Source organism: Mirounga leonina, unplaced genomic scaffold, assembly GCF_011800145.1.
Source record: "Mirounga leonina isolate KUSES-001 unplaced genomic scaffold, KU_Mleo_1.0 Mir_197, whole genome shotgun sequence".
In the NCBI taxonomy this organism is placed as follows: domain Eukaryota; kingdom Metazoa; phylum Chordata; class Mammalia; order Carnivora; family Phocidae; genus Mirounga; species Mirounga leonina.
Genome location: NW_023270494.1, coordinates 4531595 through 4559187, shown reverse-complemented (window position 1 = coordinate 4559187; position 27593 = coordinate 4531595). Strand labels below are relative to the sequence as shown.

At 50.8% G+C, this 27593-nt stretch overlaps 1 protein-coding gene and 1 non-coding gene across 5 annotated transcripts; both read left to right on the top strand.

Annotated features, from left to right (window-relative positions):
- On the top strand, nucleotides 1-22091 carry LOC118024225. 4 transcript variants are annotated; one of them, XR_004683037.1, is made up of 4 exons: nucleotides 12-220; nucleotides 2145-3527; nucleotides 20856-21090; nucleotides 21404-22091. XR_004683037.1 is itself a non-coding variant. In XM_035025917.1 (4 exons), the coding sequence occupies exons 1-4, from the start codon at nucleotides 16507-16509 to the stop codon at nucleotides 21423-21425; spliced, it is 633 nt and encodes a 210-aa protein (XP_034881808.1). In that variant the 5' UTR covers nucleotides 16479-16506; the 3' UTR covers nucleotides 21426-22091. The 4 variants fall into 4 exon arrangements, 1 of the variants encoding a protein (XP_034881808.1); XM_035025917.1 differs by lacking the exons at nucleotides 12-220; nucleotides 2145-3527 and adding exons at nucleotides 16479-16683; nucleotides 16842-17040; XR_004683038.1 differs by lacking the exon at nucleotides 2145-3527 and having other exon boundaries at nucleotides 1-220.
- LOC118024469 lies at nucleotides 257-443 on the top strand. Its single transcript, XR_004683118.1, has one exon.
- Nucleotides 22092-27593: the final 5502 nt, after the last annotated feature.

Here is a 27593-nt window from a genome sequence, read left to right as displayed (position 1 = left end):
GACGAGCCTGGGCGGCCGGGGCCGGCGCGAGGGTCTGGGGAGCGCGTAGATGGCGGATGAGACTCCTCTTCCGGAGCACGTTGTGTGACTCTTTCCCCAGGGTTTCCTCAGGAATCGAGAACTGTCCAGCCCTCGGCGATTAGAAGCGGGCAGGCAGCGGTTGGCCATTTCCTCCCGGTCGGTGAGAGCGCTCAGAGCGCGCTCAGTTTGGGGGATCCAGGTACGTCAGGCACCGAGACGCAGACTCTTAAGGCCGATGGTCTGGGGAAAGGCTCCTGTGTTGCTGAACCTGCCCGGCTGTGGGTGCAGCCTTGTACCAGGCAGCCCGACCCTGACCTAGAGTAAATTCCCGGGAGCAGTTTTTCCTGGGGTTTGAATTTGCAGTAACAGGTGTGAACATTCTAGCAGCAGTTTGATGATCATGTATGATACTGCAAACAGGACCCGCGCTGAAAAGGAAACCCTCAGGGTTAGTACCGGGGAGCAGTGGCTTCCGAAAACCTGGAAACAGTTGACCTCGTAAATATCGATTGATACTTGGGCCGTGCACCGTGCTGAATGCTAGTGGGTGCAGAGGTGAACAGGACAGCCCAGGCCCTTGTTCTCAGGGAGCTAAAGCCCCTTGAGGAGATGAGATCAAATGATTGCATTAAAGAGGGTGTAATTCAAGCTGAGGCTGAAACTCTGAAGGAAAGCACATTCCTGTTAGCAACATTGCGGGGAGCGTGATGGAGGCTTTCCTGAGGATGGGATCCTTGAGCTGGACTCTGAAGGATGAGTGGGAGTTCTGTGGAAGGCCAGGGGGGTGGCTTGTGCTAAAGGTCCAGCGACCTAGCAAGTGTGGCCAGTGGAGGACTTGGAAGAAGACCATTGTAACCCAAAAAGCAAGGGGTGAAGTTGAAAAGGTGGAGAAGGGCCAGACGGCACAGGCACAGGACCTGTGGCTCACGCAAGCATTTTGGTCTTCCCTAAGAATGCAGGGGTCATTCTGGGTTTTAAACAAGAGGACGATGTGCTGAAATCTGTAATTTCAAGACAACAGTATGTACAGAACAGTGCCTTCCAGTGGAACTCCCAGCAGTGTTGGAAATTGTCTATATCTGCACTGTTTGTTAGAGTTCCACAGTCCACACGTGGCTGTTGAGCACTTGGCAGTGTGGCTGGTGCTACGGAGGAAGTGGATTTTTCATTTTACTTTAAATGTAAATAACCACGTGTGGCCGGTGGCCACCGTGTTGGAGAGCACAGGCCTAGTGTGTATTGGAGGCCCAGGAGCACCTTTATTGGAATCACGCCACCCGGAGACTCTTACACTCTTGCACCTCATCCCCTCCCAGGTAAAGGCTGAGAGGAAGTCTGCTTTTTGAGAACCCTCCCATTTTCTGAGGAGTTCACACATAGCAGTGCCTTTATGTTGTTGGCTGGAGGGCAGCCTGCTCCTGGTGATGTGGCTCCCTCCCGTCATCAGCACACCGATGGAAGATGGAAGAGCGCCTGCCGTGGTCAGAGCATGCTCTCTGTGCTGGGGAGGGGGATGGAGGGGAAGGAAAAGCAGTCGCTGGTGTTGAGGCGGGGGGGGGGGGTGCGTAGAATCTAGAGAGGTGGGCATCGTAAGTGCTATGGAGCCACAGGAAGGGACATACTCAGTAGGACCTAATGGAATGTGACCCCCCTGAGGACATAAAGGCTGTTTCCAGCTGGTGACACGTGGCAAAGGGCAGGAGGGGTGGAAATGCCTGAGGGTGTGGGCAGCTCGTGAGTTGGGGCCAAACTGGAGAACCATGTGGCTGGAAGCAGGGAAGAAGATGTAGGAATACACAGGCTGGTGTGGGGTTTCAGGGCTAGCTTCATTGTGGCTTCCGTGCAGGCAGGTTTCTGAGGAAGGCCCCAGGCGGTGTGCGGATTACAGCCCGGGGCGGCGGGGTAGGTAGGAGATCACTGTGGTTGCCTCCACGGAGAAGGTGGCCAGTCCTCCATGGAGTCTGCGGACCTGGAAGGAGGAGGGGCTGATAGAGGTGGGGTCACTGCAGGGCACCTTCCATGTTGTATTCTGGGTGGTAGTTACTAGATCTTGGAGGGTATTTTATGTTGCTAACAGACTTGCTAAGGTAGAGTGAAAACATAAAGGTGTACTTTCTTTGCAGGTGAGTTCACGGGAAGATCTGCGTGCGGGATGAATGCGTGCTGGTTTCTTTTCTGCCTGGTTCCGTGTACCCGAAGTGTAATTGTTGGGGGCTTGGAACTTTCCGGGTTTCTTTGGTTTCATTTACTCAACCATGTAACTTCTGAATGCTGACCTGCTTAAGACCCTGTTTTGTATGGATATAAATAAAAGGGGTCCGTCCCCAAGGAGACTTTTTCATGCACTTCATGGTTTCCGTCCCCAGGGACCTGTGTGCGGTGAGTCACCTCTGCTGCTGAGATGTGTGGTTGGCAGCACGGTTCCCAGCTGACGAGACTGAGCCGCTGGCGCTTCTCTGTAGGGAGTGTGAGCAGTGGGGGCACGTGGAGGGAGGTGACCATTGTCTCTGCGATCTAAGAGGAAGAGGGTGGCTGGTGTCGTTCAGGGTGGTGTTCACCTTGTGCAGACTTCCCTTTGAATAGAATTTCCCGGAAAGTGGCTGCTGGCCTCAGAACTGGTTGCCAGTAGCTGCCGGGCACTGCCCACCTCTGCTTCCTCACCTGGGTCTCTAGCCCCATGCGGGGGCTGTCCAGAGAATTCTCCCAGGCCTTCCTATCTTTTGAATGTTCGCCGCGTATTGATGTGAGAAAAGGAAAAACCACATCAGTGGTGGTTCCTCTATTTCACGCTGTCTTCGTGTGACAGGGTATGACACTTATGTTTTTACATGGCCTAAAAAGGTTATCCGGATCTTCAGACCTAGTCGTGCCACACCCAGGGTTCCTGCCTGACCTCCTTGCTTGTGTCTGTGTTTTTCACATACTTAGTGAATCTCTTGACTTAACATCCTCTGGCCCAACCCTCCTCTTGTCCAGCTCAACTCCCAGGAGAGTCTGGCCCTCGAGTGCCTGCAGAGCCAAGAATGTAACTTCAAACCTTGCCAGGGAGGCTGTTGGTGGGCTTTGTAACAGACCCACAGTCCGAGAGACTGCCGCTGTGGAGGGCGGGCATGGCCACCCCAGGAGACGGTGGCTCACGTGTCAGCCCTGAAGGGCAGACGTACCCACACTGTCTGCACCCGAGGGGTTAGCGTGGGGCTTTCACATCCCAGCTCCACCCCTGGCCTGCTGGGTGACCTCAGGCAGGCCACTTCCCTATTTCTTAGGAAAACGGGGACCATGATGACGGTGACTCCCAAAGGTGGGCGCTTGTGAGGAGTCAGCAAATCATGTGACATGCTCGGGAGCACTTCAGACCCGTGAGCTGGCTGCTGCCCATTCTTGGATTTTTAGGGCACTTCATGGTGTCTCTGGCTGCGAGTTTCCAGGACGCTGCCGTGTGGCGGGTCCTGGGGTACAAGGTGCTGTCGGCCACAGGAGGGTCCTGCCTGCTACCGGGAGCTGAGGTGGGTTTGCTATAGGCTCTTGGCTTTTTCACTCTGTCCCATGTTCACGTTTGGGCCTCTCATGAGAGCACGTAAGTCTCAGTGTGGGCCCTGCCCTCTATGTGCTTGTCTTTAGAGAAAGTGTAATCATTGCCCAAATTAACATGTTGTGTCCGGATACGGATACTGGGGGAAATTGTACGTATTGGTATTTCTGGAAGAAACAGGTTGGAGCCCGCTCAGGGCTTTGTTCTCTGCGGTGTTTCTCTTGAGTGTAAACGTCCATCTGGGCACAGCGGCTGTGGGCAGGGCCTTGTCTGGCCTTGGTGTGTGTCAAGGAGCAGCGGTGGGGCTCTGTGTCTGCAGACTTCGCTCAGTGAGTTGATTCAGCCTTTGGTTCGATAGATTAACCAGAAGCATTAGCTCCTGGGCCCCCCTGAGCAGGAACATCGTGTTTCTAGCACGGAACATGATGACATGGGAGTGCTTCATATTGATAGAGTCGTTTGTGATGTGCAGGTACCTCTTTCTCATTCTCATTTGGCATTGGCGTCAATGGAGGAGGGTGCCTGGGTGTCCCCGGTGCATCCACACGGCTCGGTCTGAGACCTCTCAGGGTGGGAGAGCCTGCCGAGAATGGGAAGGATGGATGGGGAGAGACTGCTCTGATGCTGAGGGGGGCGTGGGCTGAGATCCTGCAGTCTTCCCTGGCAGCCCCTATCCCCTCCAGATGCTGCTCCAATGTGGGTGCTTAACCTTGAACCTCTGCCCCTTTCCTCTGGGGCCGCACCCCAAGACAACAGCCTCCATCCATCCTGCACCCTGATGCAGTGTGCTGGGTGCTGTCAGTGACGGGAGGGAAGCCCAGAACCCACAGGAAGGGCTCGGGATTGCATTTGGCTGAGGCCATACCTGAGAATATTCCCCAGCTGTCTCCTCAGTCATTCGGTTCCAGCTGGCCTGGGCGCGGCGATGGTGTGCTTGCTCCCCCGAAAGAACATGTATCTAAAATAGACTGCGATATGACATGGATGGGCTTCAGCATTTGTGGGTTTTGTTCCTCTGGATTATGTAAGAGAGGGTTGAGGTAGGCAGGAGCCCAGTATTTTCAAAGAGCTGGGCCTTTTTTTTTTTATTTGCGAGAGAGAGAGAGAGAGAGAGTACACGAGAGGGGGGAGGGTTAGAGGGAGAAGCAGGCTCCTCGCCGAGCAGGGAGCCCGATGCGGGACTCGATCCAGGGACTCCAGGATCATGACCCGAGCCGAAGGCAGTCGCTCAACCAACTGAGCCACCCAGGCGCCCTGGGCCTGTTAATAATAGCAGTGGATAGTGAAATGCACAGTCTGTAAGAAGTAATTTTTTTAATGTTAAAAATGGCCGTGGAGGGCGCCTGAGTGGCTCAGTCATTAAGCGTCTGCCTTCGGCTCAGGTCATGATCCCAGGGTCCTGGGATCGAGTCCCACATCGGGCTCCCTGCTCGGCAGGAAGCCTGCTTCTCCCTCTCCCACTCCCCCTGCTTGTGTTCCTGCTCTCGCTGTCTCTCCCTCTGTCAAATAAATAAATAAAATCTTAAAAAAAAAAAAAAATGGCCGTGGAACACAAAAGGCCTGTTGCTGAAAACAGAATGAAATTCGAACTAAAACAGTTACAGCACGGCACGGTTTTGAACTTCTCCCTTTGTCCACTAGAGGACGCAATCCTGATGAGCCACCCTGCTCTCATTTGTAACTTGGTCCAGTTTTAGTTTTTTAATTTAGCCAAGCCTTTATTTCACCAGAAAGTTCTGCAGAAGGTTAATCTGAAGGGTTGGGCTCCTTGTTAGGACTCTGTCAGGAGGTCCCTGTTGCACACAGTTCCTGGGAAGTGTTCATCGTGTTGTGGACGAGCTGAACCCCACCCAGGTAGAGGACACTGCACTTGAGGAGAAGAGCATGTTCTAATGCAACTTGCCGTCCACACTCCCCGGATAAGTTGTTCTAGTCGGCATGAGAGATTTTCTTCGGTAAGGACTTCTGTGCAACACGTACCAGTACTTGAGGTCCCAGACAGTGTGTTAAAGGTTTAGAAGCATCTCTCGGGAGAACGTCACTCATACTTGCTGTTGAAAGGTACACACCAACACGGAACAAGATCTGTACAGAGCCGGTGTGGTTTAGACTGCCGATTGTCGTCCATTCTAAAGGTGCTGTTGAATCGGAAAGAGTTATGATCTCAAAGTGTCGTTTTAAGTAGAGTACTAAGGGAACCTCGTTGACCGCTCTCTGATGAATTAAACATGCTGAATTGAGGGGCGCCTGGGTGGCTCAGTCGTTAAGCATCTGCCTTCGGCTCAGGTCATGATCCCGGGGTCCTGGGATCGAGCCCCGCATTGGGCTCCCTGCTCTGCGGGAAGCCTGCTTCTCCCTCTCCCACTCCCCCTGCTTGTGTTCCCTCTCTCGCTGTGTCTCTCCCTGTCAAATAGATAAAATCTTAAAAAGAAAACAAAAAAAAACCATGCTGAATTAAGCACTGACCGCGGGCCGTGTTAGACTGGGCAGGGGAGCCAGGCACGGGCAACTCCCCGCCCCCGGAGAGCTCCCATTCCAGAAGTCATGAGACAAGGGGAGAAGTGTGGGCTGTGCTCTGGAGGAAAGGAAAACAGGGCTGGGTTGGAGCGGGGTGTGAGTTTCAGGTAGGGTGGTCAGGAAAGGACCCACATCCTAAGGGAAGAGAGGAAGTCACTCGAAAGTCTGGAAGCGCATCCAAGGCAGGGGGAGCGGCGAAGGTGAGTGAACAAGGCGACTTTCTGAGGAGAGTTGGAGGCGCCTAGGCGCCTGGTCTTGCAGAGCCTCGTGGGAAGTCTGACTTTTACTCCCAAGTAGGAGTCAGTAGCTCATATTTTTCTCTCCTCTTTTAAGGACCATTTCCCCCTGCTAACAGAGTATTGGCATTAGAAGTATTTCCTGTTCTTGGGCTAACAGATTTGCCCGTTGAGGGGATCCCTGATCTATGCAGAGGGACTGTGCGACTGTGGGAGGCTCCCTCTCGGTTCTGTTGAACCGTAACCCTGGTGTTCCCCAGGGAACCGACCTGGGAACAGACATTCGGATATAAGTTCCTGGGACAGCCCGGTGCCTTTCACCTTGTAGATGAAGCCAGAGACCGCGCAGACGACCCTTGTCAGCGTGGCAAGGACCCTGGGCCCCGGGCACGCACGCGCGCCTCCGTCGTGGAACTCACCTGTCGTCTGTTTTCTAGCCTGTTGCCACCTCGTAGGAACCGTGTACTTCTTGTTTTTTGCAACAAAGAGTAGATCTGTGTCATTTAAATTACTACCAAGAAGACAACAAAAAGGACATTCCCCTCTGAGCTTCACAGGGTCGAGGCCTGTTTAGGTTTTACGTGGTCACACATAATGACTGTGTTTAAAACGACTCTTCGTGCCGATATTTTTTTCAGATCAGTTATGCAACTGCAGCAGAAAACTAGTTCTTTTCTTGCAAGTGTAATTAAAAACGGAGCCGAGTGAGCCCGGGGGGAGGTCACGTGTCTGGGGCCTGGCAGCTGTGCGGTTCTGTCCCGGTTACGCAACGCTGCTTTCGACCTTCGGCCACCAACAGCAAAACCTTCAGATTATCGTATGGAATTAAAGTAAGGCTCTTACTTTCCTTGAACAACACATTCTTTGTTAAAACCAGACTTGGGCTTTTAATACTGACTTCCATTAGAGGCTCCGTAAGCCATGTTCCATTCCTGCGGCTGTCCCCGTGGAACACATTTCCTAAAGTCAAACTCCCGACTTTCGTGCCCCTTTGAAACTTTGACTCGGTTGTCATCCGTCCCGGAGATGTATGGGCAAAGCTCCTATAAACCCCCTTAACTCCTGTGCCATCTCTCTTCCCAATCACCGCACCCCTTTGAAAGTTAATGGAGGAGATAGGAAATATTAAGTCTAAATGAAATAAAGGGGTTACTTCTTCCAGTTGCTTTTTACATATGTGTAAGCACTGCTTAGTGTTTGTTTTCATTTTTAATTTCTTTCCTAAAGTAACAATGCACAAGTTTTTGTTTGTTTTTAGAGAGGTGGGGAAGGGGCAGAGAGAATCCTTAAGCAGGGTCCGTGCCCAGCGTGGAGCCCAGTGCGGGGCTCGATCTCACAACCCTGAGGTCGTGACCTGAGCTGAAACCAAGAGTCGGATGCTTAACCGACTGCCCCATCCAGGTGCCCCAACAATGCACAAGTTTTAGAGCTCAGAGGATTAAAAGGCTGGTACTGAACAGCAGCTCCCTGCACCCCGCTTGCCGGGGGCCTGCCCTCGACAACCATTTCACATTGCTCTGTCTTCCAAGTGCGCTCATCTCCCCACTTCCGACTATCATGTATGTGCTGTTCCTTTTTTTTTTTTTTTTAAGATTTTATTTATTTATTTGACAGAAAGATGGCGAGAGCAGGAACACAAGCAGGGGGAGTGGGAGAGGGAGAAGCAGGCCTCCCGCTGAGCAGGCAGCCCGATGCGGGGCTCGATCCCAGGATCCTGGGGTCATGACCTGAGCTGAAGGCAGACACTTAACAACTGAGCCACCCAGGCACCCCTGTGCTTTTCCTTTTGACTCTTCATTTTAAGGCTTGCCTGTCGACTTCCTTTGTGGTGGATTCAGGCCGAGCACTCAGACCCCCTCCGCTTCCCCTTCCGCATCCTCCAGTACAATCATCCTGTGTGAATTCTGTTCGGATCAGCATTCCGTGTTGTCCTGCAGGTACAGTGCTTACCTGCCCCCCGGCCTCGCCTTGCAAGACCCTTTTCATTTCCTTCTTGTTCTTCCCTAGTTGTCTTGCTCTTTCTTTGGTGGAGCTTTCTTTGGTCGCTAATTCTTGTTCCCACATGGCCCGTAGCTTCTCGGCCCAACTTTACACAAGGTCAACCACATTACCTCTAACTTTGTACAGGGTCAACCACATGACGTCATGTATCCATTCCACTTGTTTCTTAGATGTGTGAAAGAAGCCTTTTCAGACAATGCAGTTAGGAGAATGTTGTTATGGTTTTGTTACAATCACGTGCAAGGGAGAGGCCCCACTAGGCCAATTCAGAAGTTCAGATTTCATTAGGAATTTTATATTTTACAGGAAAATATAAAGGTTGGATTATTCTCAGGGCAAATACAAAAAGAATCCTGGCTGAAGACCTGACAGTTGGGTGGGTAGGTAACTGGTTTCCCAGGAAGTTCCTTATAAATTATGTCAAGGGGATGCCAATCTTCCCAGAAGGAGGCTATGATTTTAATCAGGCAGAAAAAGGCTCTGTCCCAAGCTAGGTTTAGACCAATTTTTTTTTTTTTAATTTGATTTTTAAGTAATCTCTACACCCAATGTAGGGCTCAAACTCAGAACCCCAAGGTCAAGAGTTGCACACTCCACCAACTGAGCCAGCCAGGTGCCCCTAGATCAGTGTTTTATACCCTCTCTTTGACCTAGACATCATATCTGACTTGCTTAAGAATGCATCTTGTTGCGTTTTGGTTCTAAGAACATAAAGGGAAGTGTCTAGTTCAGTGCTTCCCAAACAACCTGCGCACAAATCCCCTGATTTGTCAAATGCAGATTCTGGTGCAGTGGGGCTGAGGTGGGGCCTGGGACTCTGCATTTCTCACCAGTTCCCTGGTGCTGCTGGTCCGGGGACCACACTTTGAGGAGTAAGGGAGGGCATTTTTGGTTGCTTGGTGCATCTCCCATTGATGGTAGACTTGGATGTAGGTTTAATTTGTCTGACACATGCCCAGTTGTGATTACTAGCAGTATCTATACATATTTATGAGCCAGTTTCCTGTATTAAGGAAGAATTTCCTGACACAGCATGTAGTGGTCATGATTTCTTACAGTCTGTGCACCAAGGCCTCTCTCATACGTAAGCTGGATTCAGTGAGGCCTGTTCCATAGATAGGTACAGCAAGAGGCAATGATGAACATCTCTACTGTTGGTCTAATAAAACTAAAGTCACATGAAAGATAATTTAAAAACCTCCCAGCTGTCAAAAGTCAGAGCTGGATTAAAGTGGTAAAAACAGATTTTATTCAGAACTATTGCAATAAAGGAAAAGAGACCTCAGTATAGAATGGGTTCAGTTCCAAATGGAGCAGGGACAGGGAGCAGGAGCGGGGCAACGAATGGAAAATCACTAAGAGGAAATGTCGAGGGTAAGGGGGCTTCTGGCTAAACTGACCTAGCGGATTCTGGCTGAAGGCCAGCCAGGGTGTCCAGTATCACCCCAGGGCCAGTGAAGGATGAGGAACCTGATCAGACATCCAGGAAGGCAAGGGGTGGGGGCGGGTTCTGATGAAACTGACTTAGCTGGGTTCTTGCTAAAACTAGATTTTATAAGGAAGTGCGCAGACAGGCCTAGGAGATGGTCTAGGAGTCTAACATAGAATCTTTTTCCTAATCTAACCTTGATTAGTCCTTCTGAGGTTAGTTTGAATGTTCTCTAAACTTTGAGAGGAAAGGAATGTTGTATAATTGAGAGAGAATAGTAAGCAAAATTTATGACACGTCCAGTAGATGCCAAAAATTTGCAAATCTGATCTCCTTGAATCTCTTATGTGGGGGGAGTGGGCTCATTGAGGGCCAGTGACTGCCTAGGGTCACAGGCTAGTGTCCACTTTCTCATTCACAAATGTGGGTCACACACTTGGACACCATGCTAGGCACTGGGGATACAGGGGGAACAAGACCATCACCACAGCCCTGGAGCAGGCTTTCTAGTTTAGGAACAACCCCTCCCAAAAAAACAAAACAAACCATCACATAGAACAAAGAAGAGGCCTTTGGGGAAGGTCCCTGCTTTGAGTGTGTTGGGGCTCCTACTTTGGCTTGGAGGAGAGGGAAGGCCTCACTGGTGGTGTCTGCACTGAAAGCTGAATCACAAGAAGCAGTGGGCCAGGAATGAAGAGGGAAGGGCATTCCAGGTGGCAGGAACAGCAAGTGCAAAGGCCACACGGCAGGAGTCAACTAGCAGTGGGCCAGGGACCTGAACCTGCTGCTGCCTGACTCCAAAGTCAGTGGTCTCCCCACTGAGGCCTCTGCCATTTTGCTGCCCAGTGTCAAATAAAGAAACAGATCCAGGCTTAGGAAACAGACCATCTTGTTAAGGATGATTGTGGGGGTGGGGGGCCACCCCACCAGGGAGGATACTCTGACCAGGGATCTGCCCTGGAAGAGTTTGGCAAAAAGGAAACTTCCTTCGTGGGAGGAGTGGTGTGGGGGAGGGGGCGGAAGGGTGGCTGCTTGAGGGAGTTGGCCAGAGGTGTTAGCTGAGGTCACCCTGTGAGGCTGCGGGGGTGGAAGAGGTTTCCTTCTGCCCTTTGCGGTTCTTCGGCTGGGCTGATAATTAAATTGACATGAGACATTAATGGGAGAAAAACGGAAGTTTAATAACATGCATACCTCCTATATACATGGCAGGAAAAACAGTTACTCCCCCAAATGGCCAAAGCCGTCACCTTAAATACCACCTCCAGCTAAAGACATAGGAGATGTTGGGGTGGGGGGGGTCAGTTGTGGAGGTGATCGGGAAAAGCGCCAAGAACAAGGTGAGGGTGTTGTTAGGGTTTAAGTTCACACCTCCACTGATGAGTTTCCAGAGACCTCAGGAGACACCCCCACACATGGAGACTTCCCTCAGAACGAAATGTCTCTTACTAAAGGGCAAGAGCTCCTCCTGTGACTGCAGTATCTTAAAAATAACCAGTTTAAGATAATATGCCAAAGAGACACATTTGGGGGTCTGTTCTCCCCTTCATAGCCATTTTGACTCGTGTCAACACACGTTCTCTGAGCAGAGGCTGGGCCCACAGGCCACGTGAGGCAGACACGTGCCTGTGGACTGGCGCCTCCTTCCAGTGGAAGTGCTTCAAGTTGCTGCTCAAGGAGTGAACACAGCCGAGTGCTTTCACGAGCGCCCCATGCCTTTTGGTGAGCGTCATCCATGTTTGGTTTTATTTAGCAATCAGTAACGGCAGGAGATAGATGGGAAGCCCAGCAGCGGATGCTCAGATTCAGCAACTTGTTCAAGGTCTCGCACCTGATTCTGGAGCAGAAACCAAGATTTGACCTTCATATATGAGTTGGCAGAGTCCATCACAGTTTGCAAAAAGTTTGACATTGATAGATGGGCCTTGTCCACAGCCGCCTCCTGGCAGCGATCAAACGGTGCCGTAATGCCTCGTGACGTCCCCCTACTCTTCCCAGCTAAGGAACCAGGTGCGTCATCAGTGAATTGTCCTCCTTCCTTACAGGGTATGATTAGATATGTCTAATCCAGAGGTGATGCCAGAAGTGCCACATTTGGGAGCTCGACTTCCCACGGGAAAAGTGTGAGCCCCGTGTGGCAGCCATATGGGTGGTTCTGTCACTTGCGGCGGGCCAGGCACACCAGCGAGGTCTGGGAATCTCAGGCGAGGAGGGGCAGCCATACACCCAGCTGCTGTCGGTGGTCCTCGTTCCTTGGTCTCAGAGAACACGGGTGATTAAAGCAGCTGGAAAAAGAAGAATTCCAGGACATTCCTGGTATTCCGGAGTCTGGCTTCAGTAATCCTGTACTGCGTGAAAGGACAAATACAAACAAAAAGTTGGAGGTCTCGTTCTCCCTGTTGAAAACCAGGGAAGAGTGACGGGTGTGGTGATCATTTTGCAATATATACAAATATTGAATCATGGTGCTGGACACCTGAAACTCATGTAATGTTATATGCCAATTATATCTCAATTAAAAAAAAAGGATCTGAGACCCTGTAAAAATAAGCCATTGTTTAAAAGTACAGAAACAACGGAAGAGCCTCCCCCGCCCTCTCTCCCTTTGCTCTCCGCCTTTCTTTCTCTGCCCTTCTCACAAGTATGCTAATCTGTTTTGTGGCTAAATTAGTCTCTGGCCCATCTCACAACTCAGGAATGTCTTCCCTAGGACCAGAGAGCCTCCCCTTTGAAATGTGAGAAGGATAAGGCTGTCAGTGTCCTGGGAGGGGACAGCCCCACTCCACTGTCACCTGACTAATTGCAAACCTACACGAGGACCCATTGTCTTACTGCAGCTGCTTAGCTCTTTCACAGATCGAGTTTTCTGTGTTTTGGTTCCTTCAGTGGGTTTCGTGGGGTGCTCCTCACGTTGTGGTTGAACGCTTAACATTGCTTTCTTTTACCTTTGTGGAGAGCTTTGTTATCCAGGGCTGTTGACCAAACTTCAGTCAGGCTCCTAGACCATCTCCTAGGCCCGTCCATGCACTTCCTTATAAAATCCAGTTTTAGCAAGAACCCTGCTACGTCAGCTTCACCAGAAGCCCTCTCTGCTTCCCGGATGTCTGACCGGGTTCCTCATCCTCCACCGGCCCCCGGGTGATGCCTGACACCCTGGCTGGCCTTCAGCGAGAATCCCACTAGGTCAGTTTAGCCAGAAGCCCCCTTACCCTCTACGTTTCCTCTTAGTGATTTTCCATTCACTGCTCCGCTCCCGTGCTCCCTGGCTATAAATTCCTGCCTGTCCCCGCTGCACTCGGAGTCGAGCCCAATCTCTCTCCCCCACTGTAAATCCCAGCGCATGGTCCCTACACCCATCAGCCCATCGTGAGGGTCCTGGATGGAGCTGCCTCACCATCCTTAACAAGTGTCCTTGCATGTTTTTTTCTTTACTAGTAGGAGAGAGGTGTGAACTTCTCTACCCTCTTAGGTGCTTTGTTTGGAGGCCTGCAAATTAAACTGACAAAGACAGTTTAGCAAGAAAAAGGGAGATTTGTAGTGGAGTTCACAGAAACATGTGCCTAGAGGAAACTTAAGAATTGAGGGCTCATCTACCATCTTAAGAAGGGGAGGGGAGAGGAGAATGACACGTGCAGGAAGGTAAGACTTTTAGAAAAGGTGAGTGAGCCTTTAGAATAGGTGGTAGATGTGATAGTTCCATGACAAGGCTGATTTCTCGTCTGGATGTAGACTGCTCTCCTCTGCTGATAGGAGTCCATCTTCTCGGCTTGCGATCCCAGCCTGGGAAGGGCATTTATGACACTTGAATTCTTTTTTTAAAGATTCTATTTATTTGTTTGAGAGAGGGAGAAACAGATTCCCCGCTGAGCAGGGAGCACAACATGGGGCTCCATCCCAGGACCCTGAGATCATGACCTGAGCCGAAGGCAGACACTTGGCCTTCTGAGCCACCCAGGCGCCCTGACACTTGAACACTCAGGAGGCTCTGCGTTTAGGCAGATAAGGGAGTTCAGAAAATCAAACAGTACCCCAAAAAAACCCACCAAAAAAACAAAAAAAACCCCTCTTATTCTGGGCCCGTTCACTGGCTTTCTTCTTACCTAATTTCGTTGGGAGTCAAAGGAATTCTCCACTTCCCTCCTCCCAAGTGAGGGCAAGTTGAAATTACTCAGAGTCTGCTCTAGAGTCAGACGAAGCCCCCCGGCCTCCAGTCCCTGGAGCTTCCCCCTGCTGTGCCCTCACCTCACCCCGCAGCTAACTTCCCGTGAACACCTGCACCCGCCCACCCCGTCCACGGCGCTCCGGGAGCAGGCGTCCGCCTGTCAGCTACGGGCGCTCATTAATGCCCCCTGGGCTGTGATTTACCAGGAAGGAGTCCCTTCTGTCCTGGAGAAAACCAGCTGCCCACGGTGGAGCCTCCGTGCCTTCAGATTCTGGGGTAGTGGTGAGGAGTCTTCGTTCGGCCCAGCACCCTGTAGACCCCCAGGGGACAGAACAAGCAGAAAGTGGCTTCCACCTCAGGACCCCTTACCCCTCGAGGGGCCGGGCCTGGCGCTTCACCTTCATCTCATTTACTACACCTTCGACAACAGGTTTCTGAGGCCGAATGGTTCTTTTCTTTACCTTCTAGGTAGAGGGACGGGGGCAGAGGGACGGCCATTGCCAGAGGCCCACGGCTGGGCCATGCCTGACCCCCACAGTGCCAGGCAGTGAAGAGTCTCACTTGGCTGCTTTTAAGCTAATGAAATAGAAATAATTACAAGTATGAGAAATACAAAATATCTATTATGTACTTCCATTCTCGGTTAGACTCCGTTAATGAGGACATGGGAGGGGGGAGAGGGCGAGAACGCGGGAAGCCTGCAGGGCAGCCCAGAAGTGCCTGTCGCGACGCACACAGCGGGCACCCCAGCCCGGGGGGCCCGTCAGCACTGAGCACCGTGAGAGGGGCTCTTCCTGACCTTCTGGCAACAATGGCACACAGACTTCTCTTATAGAAGGTCCTAGAAGTCCTTTTTAGGGTGCCTGAGTGGCCCAGTCGGTTGGGCATCTGCTTTCGGCTCAGGTTGTGATCTCGGGGTCCTGGGATTGAGCCCCACATCGGGCTCCCTGCTCAGCGGGGAGTCTGCTTCTCCCTCTCCCTCTGCTGCTCCCCACCCCCACTAGTTCTCGCTCTCTCAAATAAATAAAATCTTTTAAAAAGATAGAAGTCCTTTTATTTTAATATTCATTAATTTATTTCAGAGAGAGAGAGAGGGGAGGGGCAGAGGGAGAGGGAGAGAATCCCAAGCAGACCCCTCACTGAGGGCTCAATGCTGCAACCCTGAGGCCATGACCTGAGCTGAAACCAAGAGTCAGACGCAACCAACTGAGCCACCCAGGCACCCCGAGTTCTAGAAGTTCTAAAGGTTCTACACAAGCGAATGGTGGAGTGGTTTTGGAACTTGACTGTATTGGAGCGTTTGAGCTCTGTCAGCAACCCCTGAACGTCCCCATGACAAGGGGCCTTTGCTGATGGGTTCCATTCCACAGTGTCTGAAGGGGACAATTTAGGGTTGAGATTTATGTCATTGTTTTTAGCCCCCTGGCCCCACACCCTTCCACACGTCCTCCCACTTCTGCAGTTTTCCTCCAGCCCGTTGGCTCAGCATGCAGTGGGATCTGGTGGTGACACAGCCTGCATGGCCCAGCTGTCCCTGCACCCTCAGCCCAAGTCCCCGACTGCCCAGTCGAGGTGTCAGCACAGCCCGAGGCCTGCAACCGGGTCACCTGTGCATCTTGGACACAGGCAGGGAGGGCGGCCTGGTGCCAGGCGGCTCTCGCTCTTCCCCCCGGGACATGATGGGGGCCGGAGGGAGGGGACCCCGGTTTTATAGATTATTGTGTGCACCGTGGCATCTCCTATACCAAATGAGTTGTCATCCCAGTTCTGGTTAGAACTGTGGTCATCCCAAGAAAAAAATTCTGTGACACTGTCACAAAGGCTGTTTGAGCAGAGTTTTTAACAGCTTCCCTCTGAAGGAGAAAGACCTAAAACTCACTATTCAAAGCTGTACTTTCCATTTACTTTCTGTGGCGTTTACGCTCTATGTCCCGCACTAGAAGTCGGTACCGCTTCACATACTGTACAAGGACCAAATCACCTGCAAGTCCTCGGCAGCTACCCGCTTCCGGCACTCAGTCTCACCACCCAGTAGCCCACCGTTACCCGCTACGTTCACTGAAGGCATGAAATGCTCATCTCCCAATGTGCACATTTTTTGAAAGTGGTATCATACTTCATGATTTGTCAGCTTGCAAACATTTTCCTTGGAATATGCCGGGCTCCCCTGTGCTTCCTAATTCCGTACTTTGCAGGCAAACACAATAGGTGGAACCGATGGCAGGCAAACTGCTTTGGTTTTAACTTTTGTCCAGTTACCCAGAAGAGAGGTGTGGACTTGTTTACTTGGTTTGCATTCAGGAACATTCTTTGTCTTCCAGAGCACCCATGAGAAAAGTTCCGGTCTTGGAACACGAAGCTCTGCACCGTGATTTACCCCCTGGAGTAATTAGATTGACTGACCGAGCTCTGGGAGGAAAGGCCTCCTGGGTTGCCCGGCTGCAGGGACAGGCAATAGCCTGAGAGAACAATTGTTTCGGCGGGGGACAGTCTCCTTCCTATCAGTTCCAGAAGGGGAAGTGGCTGGACCTGCCCCTTGCTCTGGCCTGGGCGGGCGCGGTGGGCGGGGGGGGTGTGTGATAACCCAGCGCGAGGACCCGGCCCTGTGAGTATGTCGATTTTGACCACTGGCAGGCCCGCCTCTGTGACTCAGAGAAGCCTGATGTGTCTCAGATACTTTGATCTCAAAATTAATCAGAAATTGGAAGCAACCAGAGACAGAAAGGGGCGATCCAGTAAGCAGATTGTGGGAGGGCTGTACAGTTGGAAAGGAGCTCCTGGTATTGTGGTGAGTGAGGACAAAGGTTTCCGAGAACTGTGGGATCCCATTGACACGAAGTCCCAAATCAGACAAAAGTCACTCTGCGGTGACAAGAGGTCAGAAAACCGGTTATTCTGGGGAGGGAGGGCGCTTGCGGGACCTGATCCTTATCTTTACCTTCTCAGGACAGTTCATCAGTGTGTGCAAACGTGAAAACACGCCTCGAGTTTGGGCTCTTGGCTGTGTGTGAAGGATCGCTCCGTAGAAAAGGAAGCATACTGTGTGCAAATGGTGTGATTTCATCTGTGAAGGTCATGGACAGGAACCCTAGGCTGTGGTGTAGAAGAAGAGGTTCCCTCTGGGACGTGGGCGACCGGGAAGAGGGTGAGGGGCCCCTGGGGGGTGGTCATGGGAGAGCTCTTGGCTGGGGCCGTGGTCACACAGGTGCATCTCTTTGAGATATCCACCCATTTGCTGAGGATCTGTCATTTTGCTTGAATGCTATACTTCAATAAAAGATTACTTAAAAATATGATGTACAGTATGGTCCTGTTTTCTCCATTGAAAACATATGTGCAGGGGCCCCTGGGTACCTTAGTTGGTTAAGCTTCAGACTCTTGGTTTTGGCTCAGGTCATGATCTCAGGGTTGTGGGATTGAGCCCTGTGTTGAGCTCCTAATGGTGAATGTTCAAAAAGAATAATTAAAAGCACTTAAGGGGCATCTGGGCGCCTCAGTCGGTTGGGTGTTTGCCTTGGGCTCAGGTCATGATCTAAGGGTCCTGGGAATGAACCCCAGGTCAGGCTCCCTGCTTAGAGGGGAGTCTGCTTTTCCCTTTGCCCCTCCCCCTGTCCATGCTCTCTCTCTCTCTCACTCTCTTTCTCTCAAATAAATAAATAAATCTTAAAAACAAAAATAAAAACCACTTAAGCCTTGAGTGGACCACCACCTGTTGTCACTCCCCTTGGAAACTCCCATGCTCTTTCCAGGCCTGTAGAACAATCTTCTTCTTATCCAGAAAAACAGATTTTTCTGCTTAAAATTTTGATCCAACTTTATTTTTTTCAGAAGATTTTATTTATTTATTTGACAGAGAGAGTGAGAGAGAGAACACAAGCAGGCGGAGTGGGAGAGGGAGAAGCAGGCTCCCCCCTGAGCAGGGAGCCCGATGCAGGGCTCAATCCCCAGACCCTGGGACCATGACCGGAGCCAGAGGCAGATGCCCAACGACTGAACCACCCAGGCGCCCCTTGATCCAACTTTAAAGTTCAAACGTTGAAATAAAAGGATGCTTCACAATGGATTTTTTTTAAATAGGTGAAACAAACAAATTACAATCCCTAGATGTTCCTTCTCCCGCGTGTCCGAGATGGGGCAGCGCTGCCCCTCCTCACAGGACCTCAGAGTGCACAGCGACCACGGGTTTCTTCCGCCTCAACCCCCTGTCTTCCCTGCCACACACCTGCTCTTGGGTACCTCCTGGGTCACAGGCTGAACGCACCCAAAACGCACCTGCAGCAACAGACAGGATAAAGAAATAGTTAGGAGCAGATACCAGCCAGGGGGAGTCTGTCTCTCTGCTCACCTGCCTGGAATCCCGCCAGGCTGAGGGTATCACTGTCTTGGGGACAAACCACAGTTCCAAAGTGAAGATCCTGAAGGCCTCCGTGCTTCCCGTGAGTGCGACGCAGTTCAGCACGAGACAGTGGTTCTTACCGTCCCCACCTTATGCCTTAGCTGCTCCTGACTGCGCTGTGAACACAACGTCTTATCCTAACGCACAGGCCCGGAATACTCCCCAGGGTGGGAAGAAGGTGCCAATGTCTGTGTTCCATCCCTGCCTTAAGTGGAACCTTTTTTTTTTTTTTTGAGATTTTATTTATGTGTTTGACAGAGAGCGCACAAGCAGGGGGAGTGGCAGGCAGTGGGAGAGGGAGAAGCAGGCTCCCCACTGAGCAGGGAACCCGATGCGGGGCTCGATCCCAGGACCCTGGGACCATGATCTGAGCCGAAGGCAGACGCCCAGTGGACTGACCCGCCCAGGCGTCCCATGTGGGACCTTCTTTACAAAACCGTGTGGCCCACCTGGATGTCTGTGATAAATGACATTATCGTAGAGGTCCTGGGAGCCGCTCCCCTCCACCCCACCTCCGGATTCAGGAGTCAGGCACAAATTCAAACCATTAAGTAAGTCCCAGTGGGCTCGCATTTTCTGGAGCCCCACAGCCATAAACCGCGGCAACAAAGCTCTTCCCAGTTCCTAACTTCAGAGTTGTTTTCTTGTTTTGTCTGTAAGTGTTCACTCCAGAAAACTATCCCCTTCTGGCTCTTTCCTGGGTCTGATGTCCACCAGCTACCAATAAACTGCTAAATGCAATTGTGGGTTTTTCACATGGGGAATGTTGGGCAGAGCATTTCTGTGGTTGTATTATCTGCCTAAAGTCCCAAGCCCTCTGGGTTCACCTTTGGCAGCTAAGTTTGGGCAGGGGAGGTTTCTTCCAGGACCCCACCTGTTTCAGACCCTTTTGGGAACCAGACCCTCGTTCTCTGCTCTGTGTACGGTGTATGGGTGGGAACGGTTCTTGGGGTCTTCACTCGGTGGCTACGGCCCTTCTGGGATGCTGCCCACCTCCCCAAAAGAGGGACGTTGTGAGTTCTGACTACCCTCTGAGTTGTTGCCACCAAAGCAGCGTGTTCTCTTGCTTTTCAAAACCCAGAAAACAAGTCACTGTTTCCTAAATGAAAAGGAGCAAAATTAGCACTGGGAGAGGTCGTGGGAGATGTTTTCCAAGTATCTGAGAGTGCTTGGCAGAATAAAGCAGGAGCACTTATATGTAAAATCCTCTCCATCAGGGCCTGTTTTGAAGTCAGTTCATTGTGCTGGAAAGGAAACTGAAAGAAAGAAATGAAAGAGTTTGACTCTTAAGTCTTTATAAACCCTACAAAAATTCACAGAGCTGTAAAGATGCAAAAGAGCCCATGGGGGGGGGGGCGTGCTGCTGGAGGGGATTGGTGGGCTTGAGGGATTGCCCCCCAAGGCAGAATCTCCTGAGAACTTGAGTAATAGTATGAGCAAAACCCAACCCAGAATCTGGAGGAAGGGGGAATGAATTCTGACCTTTGTGTCTGGGTGTTTCGTGGGGGAACTGAGCCATGCGGGACGGGGCGGGATTTCGTAGAGCAGATCTGGGGACAAAAGCCCTACCAGGCGGGAGAGGTTCAAATTTCCAGAGGGGGCAACAGGGAGGGAGGCACAGGGCGGTGCGTCCTCAAGCAGCAAGCAGCATGATGGCCTCGGCACTTGGGGCAGAGGTAAACGAAATCTGGTATTTTTATCGCTGTTTCTGTATTGTGCTTTACAAGTCTGAGATCTAACATGAACATAAATTTGCTACAAGGTTAGGGGTTTTTTTGTTTGAAATTCAAAGAGACATTTTTATCAGCGACTGCATGTTCGAACAACCGTGGAATGTCACAGACTTTTCCAAGACCTCCCCTCTTGTTCCTCTGAGGAGATACCAGGCAGGATACTCAGTCTTCGACTGAGGAATTCACTCCTCTTCATGGACATTGTGGGTGTGAGTGGGGGTGAGGCTGTGGGTAGGGGGAGTTTTGGGACCGTGATTTCAGGCTGACACCCCATCTTTACAAAATTAAATGTTCAGCATCCTTTTCATGCCATAATTGGCGATCTCTGGGTCTGTTGAGCACCACCTACCCCTCTGTTTCCAGCTTCTCTCTCTTCTTTGCAGTAAATGCTAGTGAACTAATCTGTGCGCAAAGACATTTTTTGGGGGTATGCAGAAACCAGCAACATCTTTGCAAAAGATTGGTATTTTTAAAAGCCCTAATAAGCTCTTCTCATCAGCTGAATGAATGTTTTGACAGCCTAGTGGTGATCGATGTGTTCTACAGCTTTTAGACAGAGCTGCTGAATTGTAGAGTAACTTCACAGATCAAACCCTAGATGAGAATGTTCTCCATAGAGCTGGCCTGTCCCCAGTGACTGCTCAGGAAAATCCATCCCCTGGGTTTGGCCCAGGCCATCTCCTGTGGGAAGAAACATTGTAGGGCTGAGGGGTTAGACAGGCCTTCATTACCATGGAGCTGGAGGCAAAGGGTTAAGTTTGGGGGTGTCAGATCTTTGAGACTCCCTGAAGACCCCTGCCCAGCCCCTCCCTCTTATTCCTATCTCCCTAGGTGAGAATCTACATAGAATGGTGGAATCGGCCTTGATAGGACCAGAAGACCAGTCACTGCACCAGCCTGGCACTGACATTCTCTGGAACCTACGACCAGAAGGCCTGAGGCTTGGAGGCCAAAGAGCAAGACCAGCATTTCATCTTGGTCAGCTGCAGGGTCAACTGGATGGCAGGGACAATGCGATGTTTCCAATCTGGGCGTACAGAGAAGGCCAACAGGGCACCTGGCTTAGGTAGGGCTCCCCAGTGCCTTGGGAGCTGGGGTGTGTGGCTGCTTAGAACCATAATGGGTGGACGCATCAGACAGCTCTTTGGAAGGGTTTGGAAAAGCTGCTCCTTTCTTCAACCTAATGCCTCTGACCCAGGCAGGCTCTCAAGGGGGGTCCGTCCCTACAGAGAGGTCTTGTCTCCCTCTTTGTCAACGACAATTACAAATCAATGATTTTAAAATTTACTGTCCAACCAGGTCACTTCTGAGAGTGACTAGGGGGCATTATGAATAACTACCTTGAGTCAACAGGCATACACGGACATTGTCTCCAACAGGGTCGTCCATCACCCTAATTAGAAGGGAAGAAGAAGGGAGGGAATGTGAATGAGGCCCATTCGTCTCCACCCATGTCAGGCTGTCCTTTGAGCCCCACACATTCCAAGTGACAATGGACACTTCTCTGTTACGGAAGACAATCCCAGGTGCCACTAGGTCCAAAGGTAACAAAAGACAGGGTATTTCCAGCTGCTGTTCCAGAAATGGCATTTAACCTAAGGAGAGCCCTGGCCCCAGCCAGAGCAGGTCATCTTTGCTAAGTCAAGGTTATACTTGTGCAGCCTCGGGAGCCTGACTGTTCTAACGTGTGTGCAGGCACGCGTGGGGCGGCGCGTCTAGATGCCGCGGTCCCTGCTTCCTGCCATCATCATTGCCTTTGTCATAGCACGCAGGGAACACAGGCTTTGACGGGCAAGGTAATCCCAGGCGGTTTAGAACAGGGAAGAAATAACTAGTACCTTCCAGTAACCATCCCATCCCCTTCAATAAGAGGAAGGCAGCCCTGGTAGTGCCGTCTTCCCCCGCGGAGTCTCAAGAGCTAGATGAACATGCAGGAAAATGAGCCTCTGCTTGCAGCGTTGGAGGAAGGAAAAGAGAGTCTAGAAGATCACTTGGCCACCTCTCCTTGGGGGTTATGAGTAAATTGCAGGCTTCTGTCCTACCCTGGAATAAACAGCTTCCTTTTTTTGTTGTTGTTTTTTTAAGATTATTTGTTTATCGAGAGAGAGAGAGAGAGAGAGAGAGAGAGAGAGAGAGTGTGTGTGTGTGTGTGTGTGTGCAAGAGTCGGGGAGGGGCAGAGGGAGAGAGAATCTTAAGCAGACTCTATGCCAAGTGCGGAGCCCGATCTCACAACCCCAAGATCATGACCTGAGCTGAAATCAAGAGTCAGATGCTCAACCGACTGAGCCACTTAGGCGCCCCAAACAGCTGCTTCTTTCAGGAGGTGAAACGATGAGGCTCATGTCAGTGCATTAGCGGGAGGAAAAGCTCGCAACAGAGCCCGTACCCTGTGGGAGAGCAGACTGGGCTGTTGGCAGGGATGCCAGCTCCCTGGCAGGACAGGAAGCAGCCCTTCTTTTATCCACCTGCAGAATGAAGGAGTATTTGATGAAATCATTCATGCTGAGTGATTGGAATATCATCTACAAGTGCAGGTCATTAACGACATCATCCGTAAGAAGAGGGCCAGTCTGGCTTGTCCTGAGGGGCCCTTCCCCGGTAGTGGTTCATCCTTCTGCTATGTGTGTGATCCCTGGATGACATCAGCCAACTGTGCTCACACCTGCTGGGCCCCCTTGCTCCGGTGCAAAGGCAGGATTATTAGACAAATTCGAGGCTGCACAGACACGTTCTGATCCCATGCCAGAGAAGAGGCCTTAGAAAAAACAGGAACAGTTTCAGGAACGTGACTGTGGGGACTTTTCCCAGGCCTCACTGACCCTCGGGCTACATTTGCCCCTTACTGACAATATTTTCTTTTATTGCACCAAAAACAATTTCAGCTCATTTGTTACTCTGCCTGAGAGTTCATCAACTGGAGATTAGAATGGACAAGCACAGGGAGGGGGAAGTCTCCCTGGACTCCCTTAGGGTCCCTGGCTAGGTCTGAAAATGAAACTGACAAAGACAGTCACAGGAGAAAAACATACACGATTATTTAATAGACATTTTCTGGGACATGGGAGCTGTCATAAGGAAGTGAAGAGTTGAAGAAACAGTTAGATCTGAGTTGTTGTTTTTTTAAGATTTGATTTTTAAATAATCTCCATCCCCAACGTGGGGCTTGAACTCACGACCCTCAGATCAAGAGTTGCACGCTCCACCAATCGAGCCAGCCGGGCGCCGCAAACCTAAACATTTTTGTATGGGGTTTGATGCTGAGTGGACGGTCGTGGAGGAATGTGATAGGTCGAAGAACCTGAGGTAAGAGGTGGTAAACTGGGGTAAGCTCAGCAAGGTCTGTTGGTTGGGATTCCTCCTGGCATCCCCCTGTCACTGGAGGTAAGGATGCTCCTTTGCCCCGGGTGTAGGGAGGGCACCTCTCATGGCAAAATTTTATGACCTGTATCAGGGGAGAAGCCAGGGAAGGTGGGAGTGGACTTTCTGCTTCTGCTGTTTTCTCAGATCCCTTCGGTGTGCACTATTTAATGTGCCAAGGTGCCATATTTGGGGGTAGTATGTCCTGAACCCCATCCCGAGCATGTTCTTAAAAGTGTGAAAGGTGAAGGACCCATCAAAACCTGTGCCCCTAGGAATGGCCTGATCGATCTTGTTTTGCCTCTCGCATCCAAGCTCAGCTAGGGTCGAACTGGATCACGTCCTGATACCATCTCCAATGGACCAGGATACAGGTGCGAGACTTCCAAGCGTGTATCCTTGATCTACTCCCCGCCATACTCTGAGGCTGCCCCAAGGGTTTTGAACCTTCTCTCCACACTCTGTACTCAGATTTCCAGATCGTAGGTATCCCCTTTCCAAGGTAGACACGTAAACCCCGCTGGGGCTCAGAGGTGTGATTTAGATTCAACTAATTACGTGCTCCGGCAGGAGACTTTGATTCGGAACCGGCTTGTGTGGAGGCAGGGGACAGGGCATCGTTTTGTTGGCATGGATTGTTGGCAGAGCCAGCCGGGTTCTGGAGGCGGGAGCCAAGGCAGCAACATCCTGACTTGGCAGTTTCCTAATCCCGGGGAGGTGCAGCCGGGAGCTGGTTCTTCGGTGTGACTCGGGGCATCAGTTGTTCCTGGAAGCCTGCCCAGTGCCTGCATCTCCGGCCGTCTCAACAGTTCTGTGAGCTTTCCACCCCTTCAGAAATCCCTTAGGCTTGAATCAGCCATAGCAGATCCTGTTGTCTGCAACTAAGAACCCCCAGCTGATGCAGAGGGAGCAAGACAGTAGAGGGCAGGGAAAAGGATGTTCAGCATATGGTAGAAGAGTCAAGAAAGAGATATAGGAAATTGACAAGTATTTTGAATAATGGTCATACCCTGCACATTATCTCCAACCTTTACAACAACTCTGTTAGGCATTATTATTCCTGTTTTACAGATGAGCACATAGTCTCAGAATGGTTAAGGGACCTGCCCAAGGCCACACAGCCTTCAACTGTGACTCAGGAAATTGAACCCAGATCCTTTTGCTCAAAGCCCAGGATCTCTCCACTCTGTTACTCTGCCCAGGACAGCCCTGCGTGCAGAAGGGAGTGGAAGCTCCTGTCTGTTTCCTCTTCTTGACTTCCCCTTCTCCCACCCCCATCTGAGGCACACTACAGTTTATGTATGTACTGGCATTCATCAGTCAGGAGCAGAGCATACCTCAGAAAACACCGCAAAGGGTCCATCACTGAGGTGACGGTGGGGCAGGGAGGGTTCCCCAGCAGCTTTTTCCTTTCTGCATAAGACAATTGCACTGTTGGAATTTTTTTACAGGAAGCAAGTGTATTACTTATGTAATGTAGACATCAAAATTAGCACTGCCGAAGAGTGATGGAAAAGCACCAAGACATAAATTGTGGTTATTATGGCATGGTGGATTATAGGTGATTTTTATTTTCTTCTTTATGTGTTTCTGCATTTAACCATATTTCTAAAATGAGGATGTGCTCAGGTTGCTTTTAGCCACAAGGAACAGAAAAAACCCTTCGTCAAACTGGATTGCCCAATGAGGACGCTGATGGGTTCCCAGGCCTCGATGTCTTGCAGACGCGTGACAAGGGCATGTCACCAAAGACTCCATCTGCTTCTTCCTCCTCTCTTCTCTGTGGCCCCAGCATCCTCCCCAGCGAATGCTGGCTCCCCTCTTGCACACAGTACCCTGGAGCTGTCCCAGGAGAGACCTGGCACAACGGTGTCCGCACACAGAAATAGGGGATTTCTGTTCAGGTGTCTCCTCTCTCAGAGTGCTGGGACCCTTCCAGAGCCTCCTGGCAGACTCCCCTGCAGGTGTCACTGGTCAGAACTGGGTGACACGCTCACTCCTAAATTAGTCCCCGGCAGGAGGGAGGCCTTAGCCGCACCTGGTGCACCTGCTGGAGCTGGGGCAGCACCCAGCTTCCCCAGGAGCCCCAGAATATGGACAAGAGCAAATGCCTGAACAAAGGCGGCCTTTAGGAGTGAAGACTTGGGGATGTGGGTGCCATGTGGAGAGTCTCCTAGGGCAGATATTTATTTGAATATTTAAAACATTACATTAATTTTTAAAAATTTAAAATTACCCTTGTGTGGTTGGACCTGCTGTTGAGGGCTTTGGTGGGAACTGTGTTGCTGGATCTACTCTGTTTATGAAATCTGGCTGCTCCTAATGGAAGATAATCATGGCCTCAGCAGCAACAAAAACCCTGTGCTGTTTCTGCTCCAGGATATTGTTTTATCTCTGGGAACATCGGGAACTGAACAGGGCCCACCTGGCAGTCATGGGGTCCGAAATGCTGTAGGTGCATCTGTCACTTGGGTCACGTGAGCCAGACCACTGATGGGGGCTGCCAGGCTCGGCTAAGAAGGTTCCTGACTCAGGGTGTCAAGGCTCAACATTAAGTTTTGTCCTTGGCCATGAAGACTGCTAAGCTTTCACAAAACATTATTTGATGCAGGCTTCTTCAATGTTAAAGGCTTGGTCAAGATGAATGAAGGGGTCTTGGAAGTGCTCCAGGTCCCAGTGTTGCAAATCTGAGCGTGAGGGTCGAGGTAGCAGAAGCCACTTGGAGGCCCCTCGGGTTTTCCTGAGTCCATAAACTTCCTCAGCGTTGTTTTTTTGTTTTTGTTTTTGTTTTCAACTGAGTCTGAACCAACTGCCGGGAAATCATTGTTTCCTTTCAACTTGCAGAGTTGCTCAACTGTTTAAAGCGAGAATTGCATAAGTTAAGCCAGTGGGTTCAACGACTTCCATCAGACAAGAAGCTTTACTCCACATTGAGATTCGAATTGTCCTCCAAGTCTTTGCTTCTAGGACATAAGAATAAGTGGACTTATTTTTTTATTTTTCTATAAGTTAAAAAAAAACATTTTTAAAAGTAATCTCTACACCCAGTATGGGCCTCGAACTCACAACCCCGAGATCAAGAGTCGCATGCTCTCCTGACTGAGCCAGCCGGGCGCCCCGCTTTTCCTTTTCTTTAAATTCACTTATTCTTGGGGTGCCCGATTGACTTAATTTGGAGAGCATGCGACTTCTGATCTCAGGGTTGTGAGCTTGAGCCCCACGCTGGGTAGAGATTACTAAAAAAAAAGGGGGGGGGGATAAAAGGAAAAGAAAGAAACTTCCCTATTATTTTCGCCAAGTTATGGGTACCTTTAACTTCACTCAGCATTCTAAAACTCAGCATGATCCCTCGCTTGCAAAGCTGTGGAGCTTTTCTTGCCTCCATCATGTCATGTGCTAGGCACCCAAGGAGCCCCTCGATTACAAATCTCAGAACAACAGACGGTTGGGAGAATAAATGGAACATTAAAAAGTCATACAGGATCTTGCCACTTGTTATTTAAAGAATTTCTAAGTCAAGACAGTTTGAACTGCTACTCAGGGCCCATATGGAAAGTCTTGAAGGCCAGAGATGTTCTTGGTTCGCTTGCTTGGCAGAATGTCCGAGGACGTCCGGCACCCACATCCATCAGGTGTTTGCGCACCTGGCATCCCCACGCCTTATGTGCTTATGGCTGATGGGCTTTTCACCATGACACCTGGGCATACACAGCTCGAAGCTGGGAAACTGGAAGAAAGACCAAAGTGCAAAGAAACTGAGTGAAACAGAGAGAAGTTAATGCAACGGAAATACCCCATTGGAGCATTGGAGTCAGTGTTGGGTTCAGATTCTCTGCCCTGGAAGTTACTTACCCTGGGTGTACCTCGGTGCCCCATCTGTAAAATGGGCTCCTCTGAGGATCGGTGATGAGGCGTGGAAAGCGCCTAGCACCAGCCCAGTATAGTTGGTCGGCAGCAGAGGAGCTGTTTTTGTTTTCAGCTGGATCTCTTCATTTAACTAAATTAAATAGGGCACCATATTTAGATGTCGTGGGCGGGGAGAGGCACAGTCGCTTGGCTCCAAAGTTCTGGATACTCTGTAGGGATTAAACCACCCGGCCTCCTTGTGCCTCGGTTTCCCTGAGTATGGAATAAACTCAGGTTGCCAGCATCACAGGGATTCCTGGAAGACTCTCCTGAGCTGCCAAGAGGCTGGTCCCCAGAGAAGTCCT

Bases quoted from the DNA above. Each gene is read 5' to 3' on its own strand.
- LOC118024225 (XM_035025917.1), top strand. From the start codon at position 16,507: ATGTCGATTTTGACCACTGGCAGGCCCGCCTCTGTGACTCAGAGAAGC. The intron at 16,684-16,841 runs GTGAGTGAGGAC...TTACCTTCTCAG, and splicing joins AAGGAGCTCCTGGTATTGTG to GACAGTTCATCAGTGTGTGC. The intron at 21,091-21,403 runs GTAGGGCTCCCC...TGTCTCCAACAG, and splicing joins CAACAGGGCACCTGGCTTAG to GGTCGTCCATCACCCTAATT.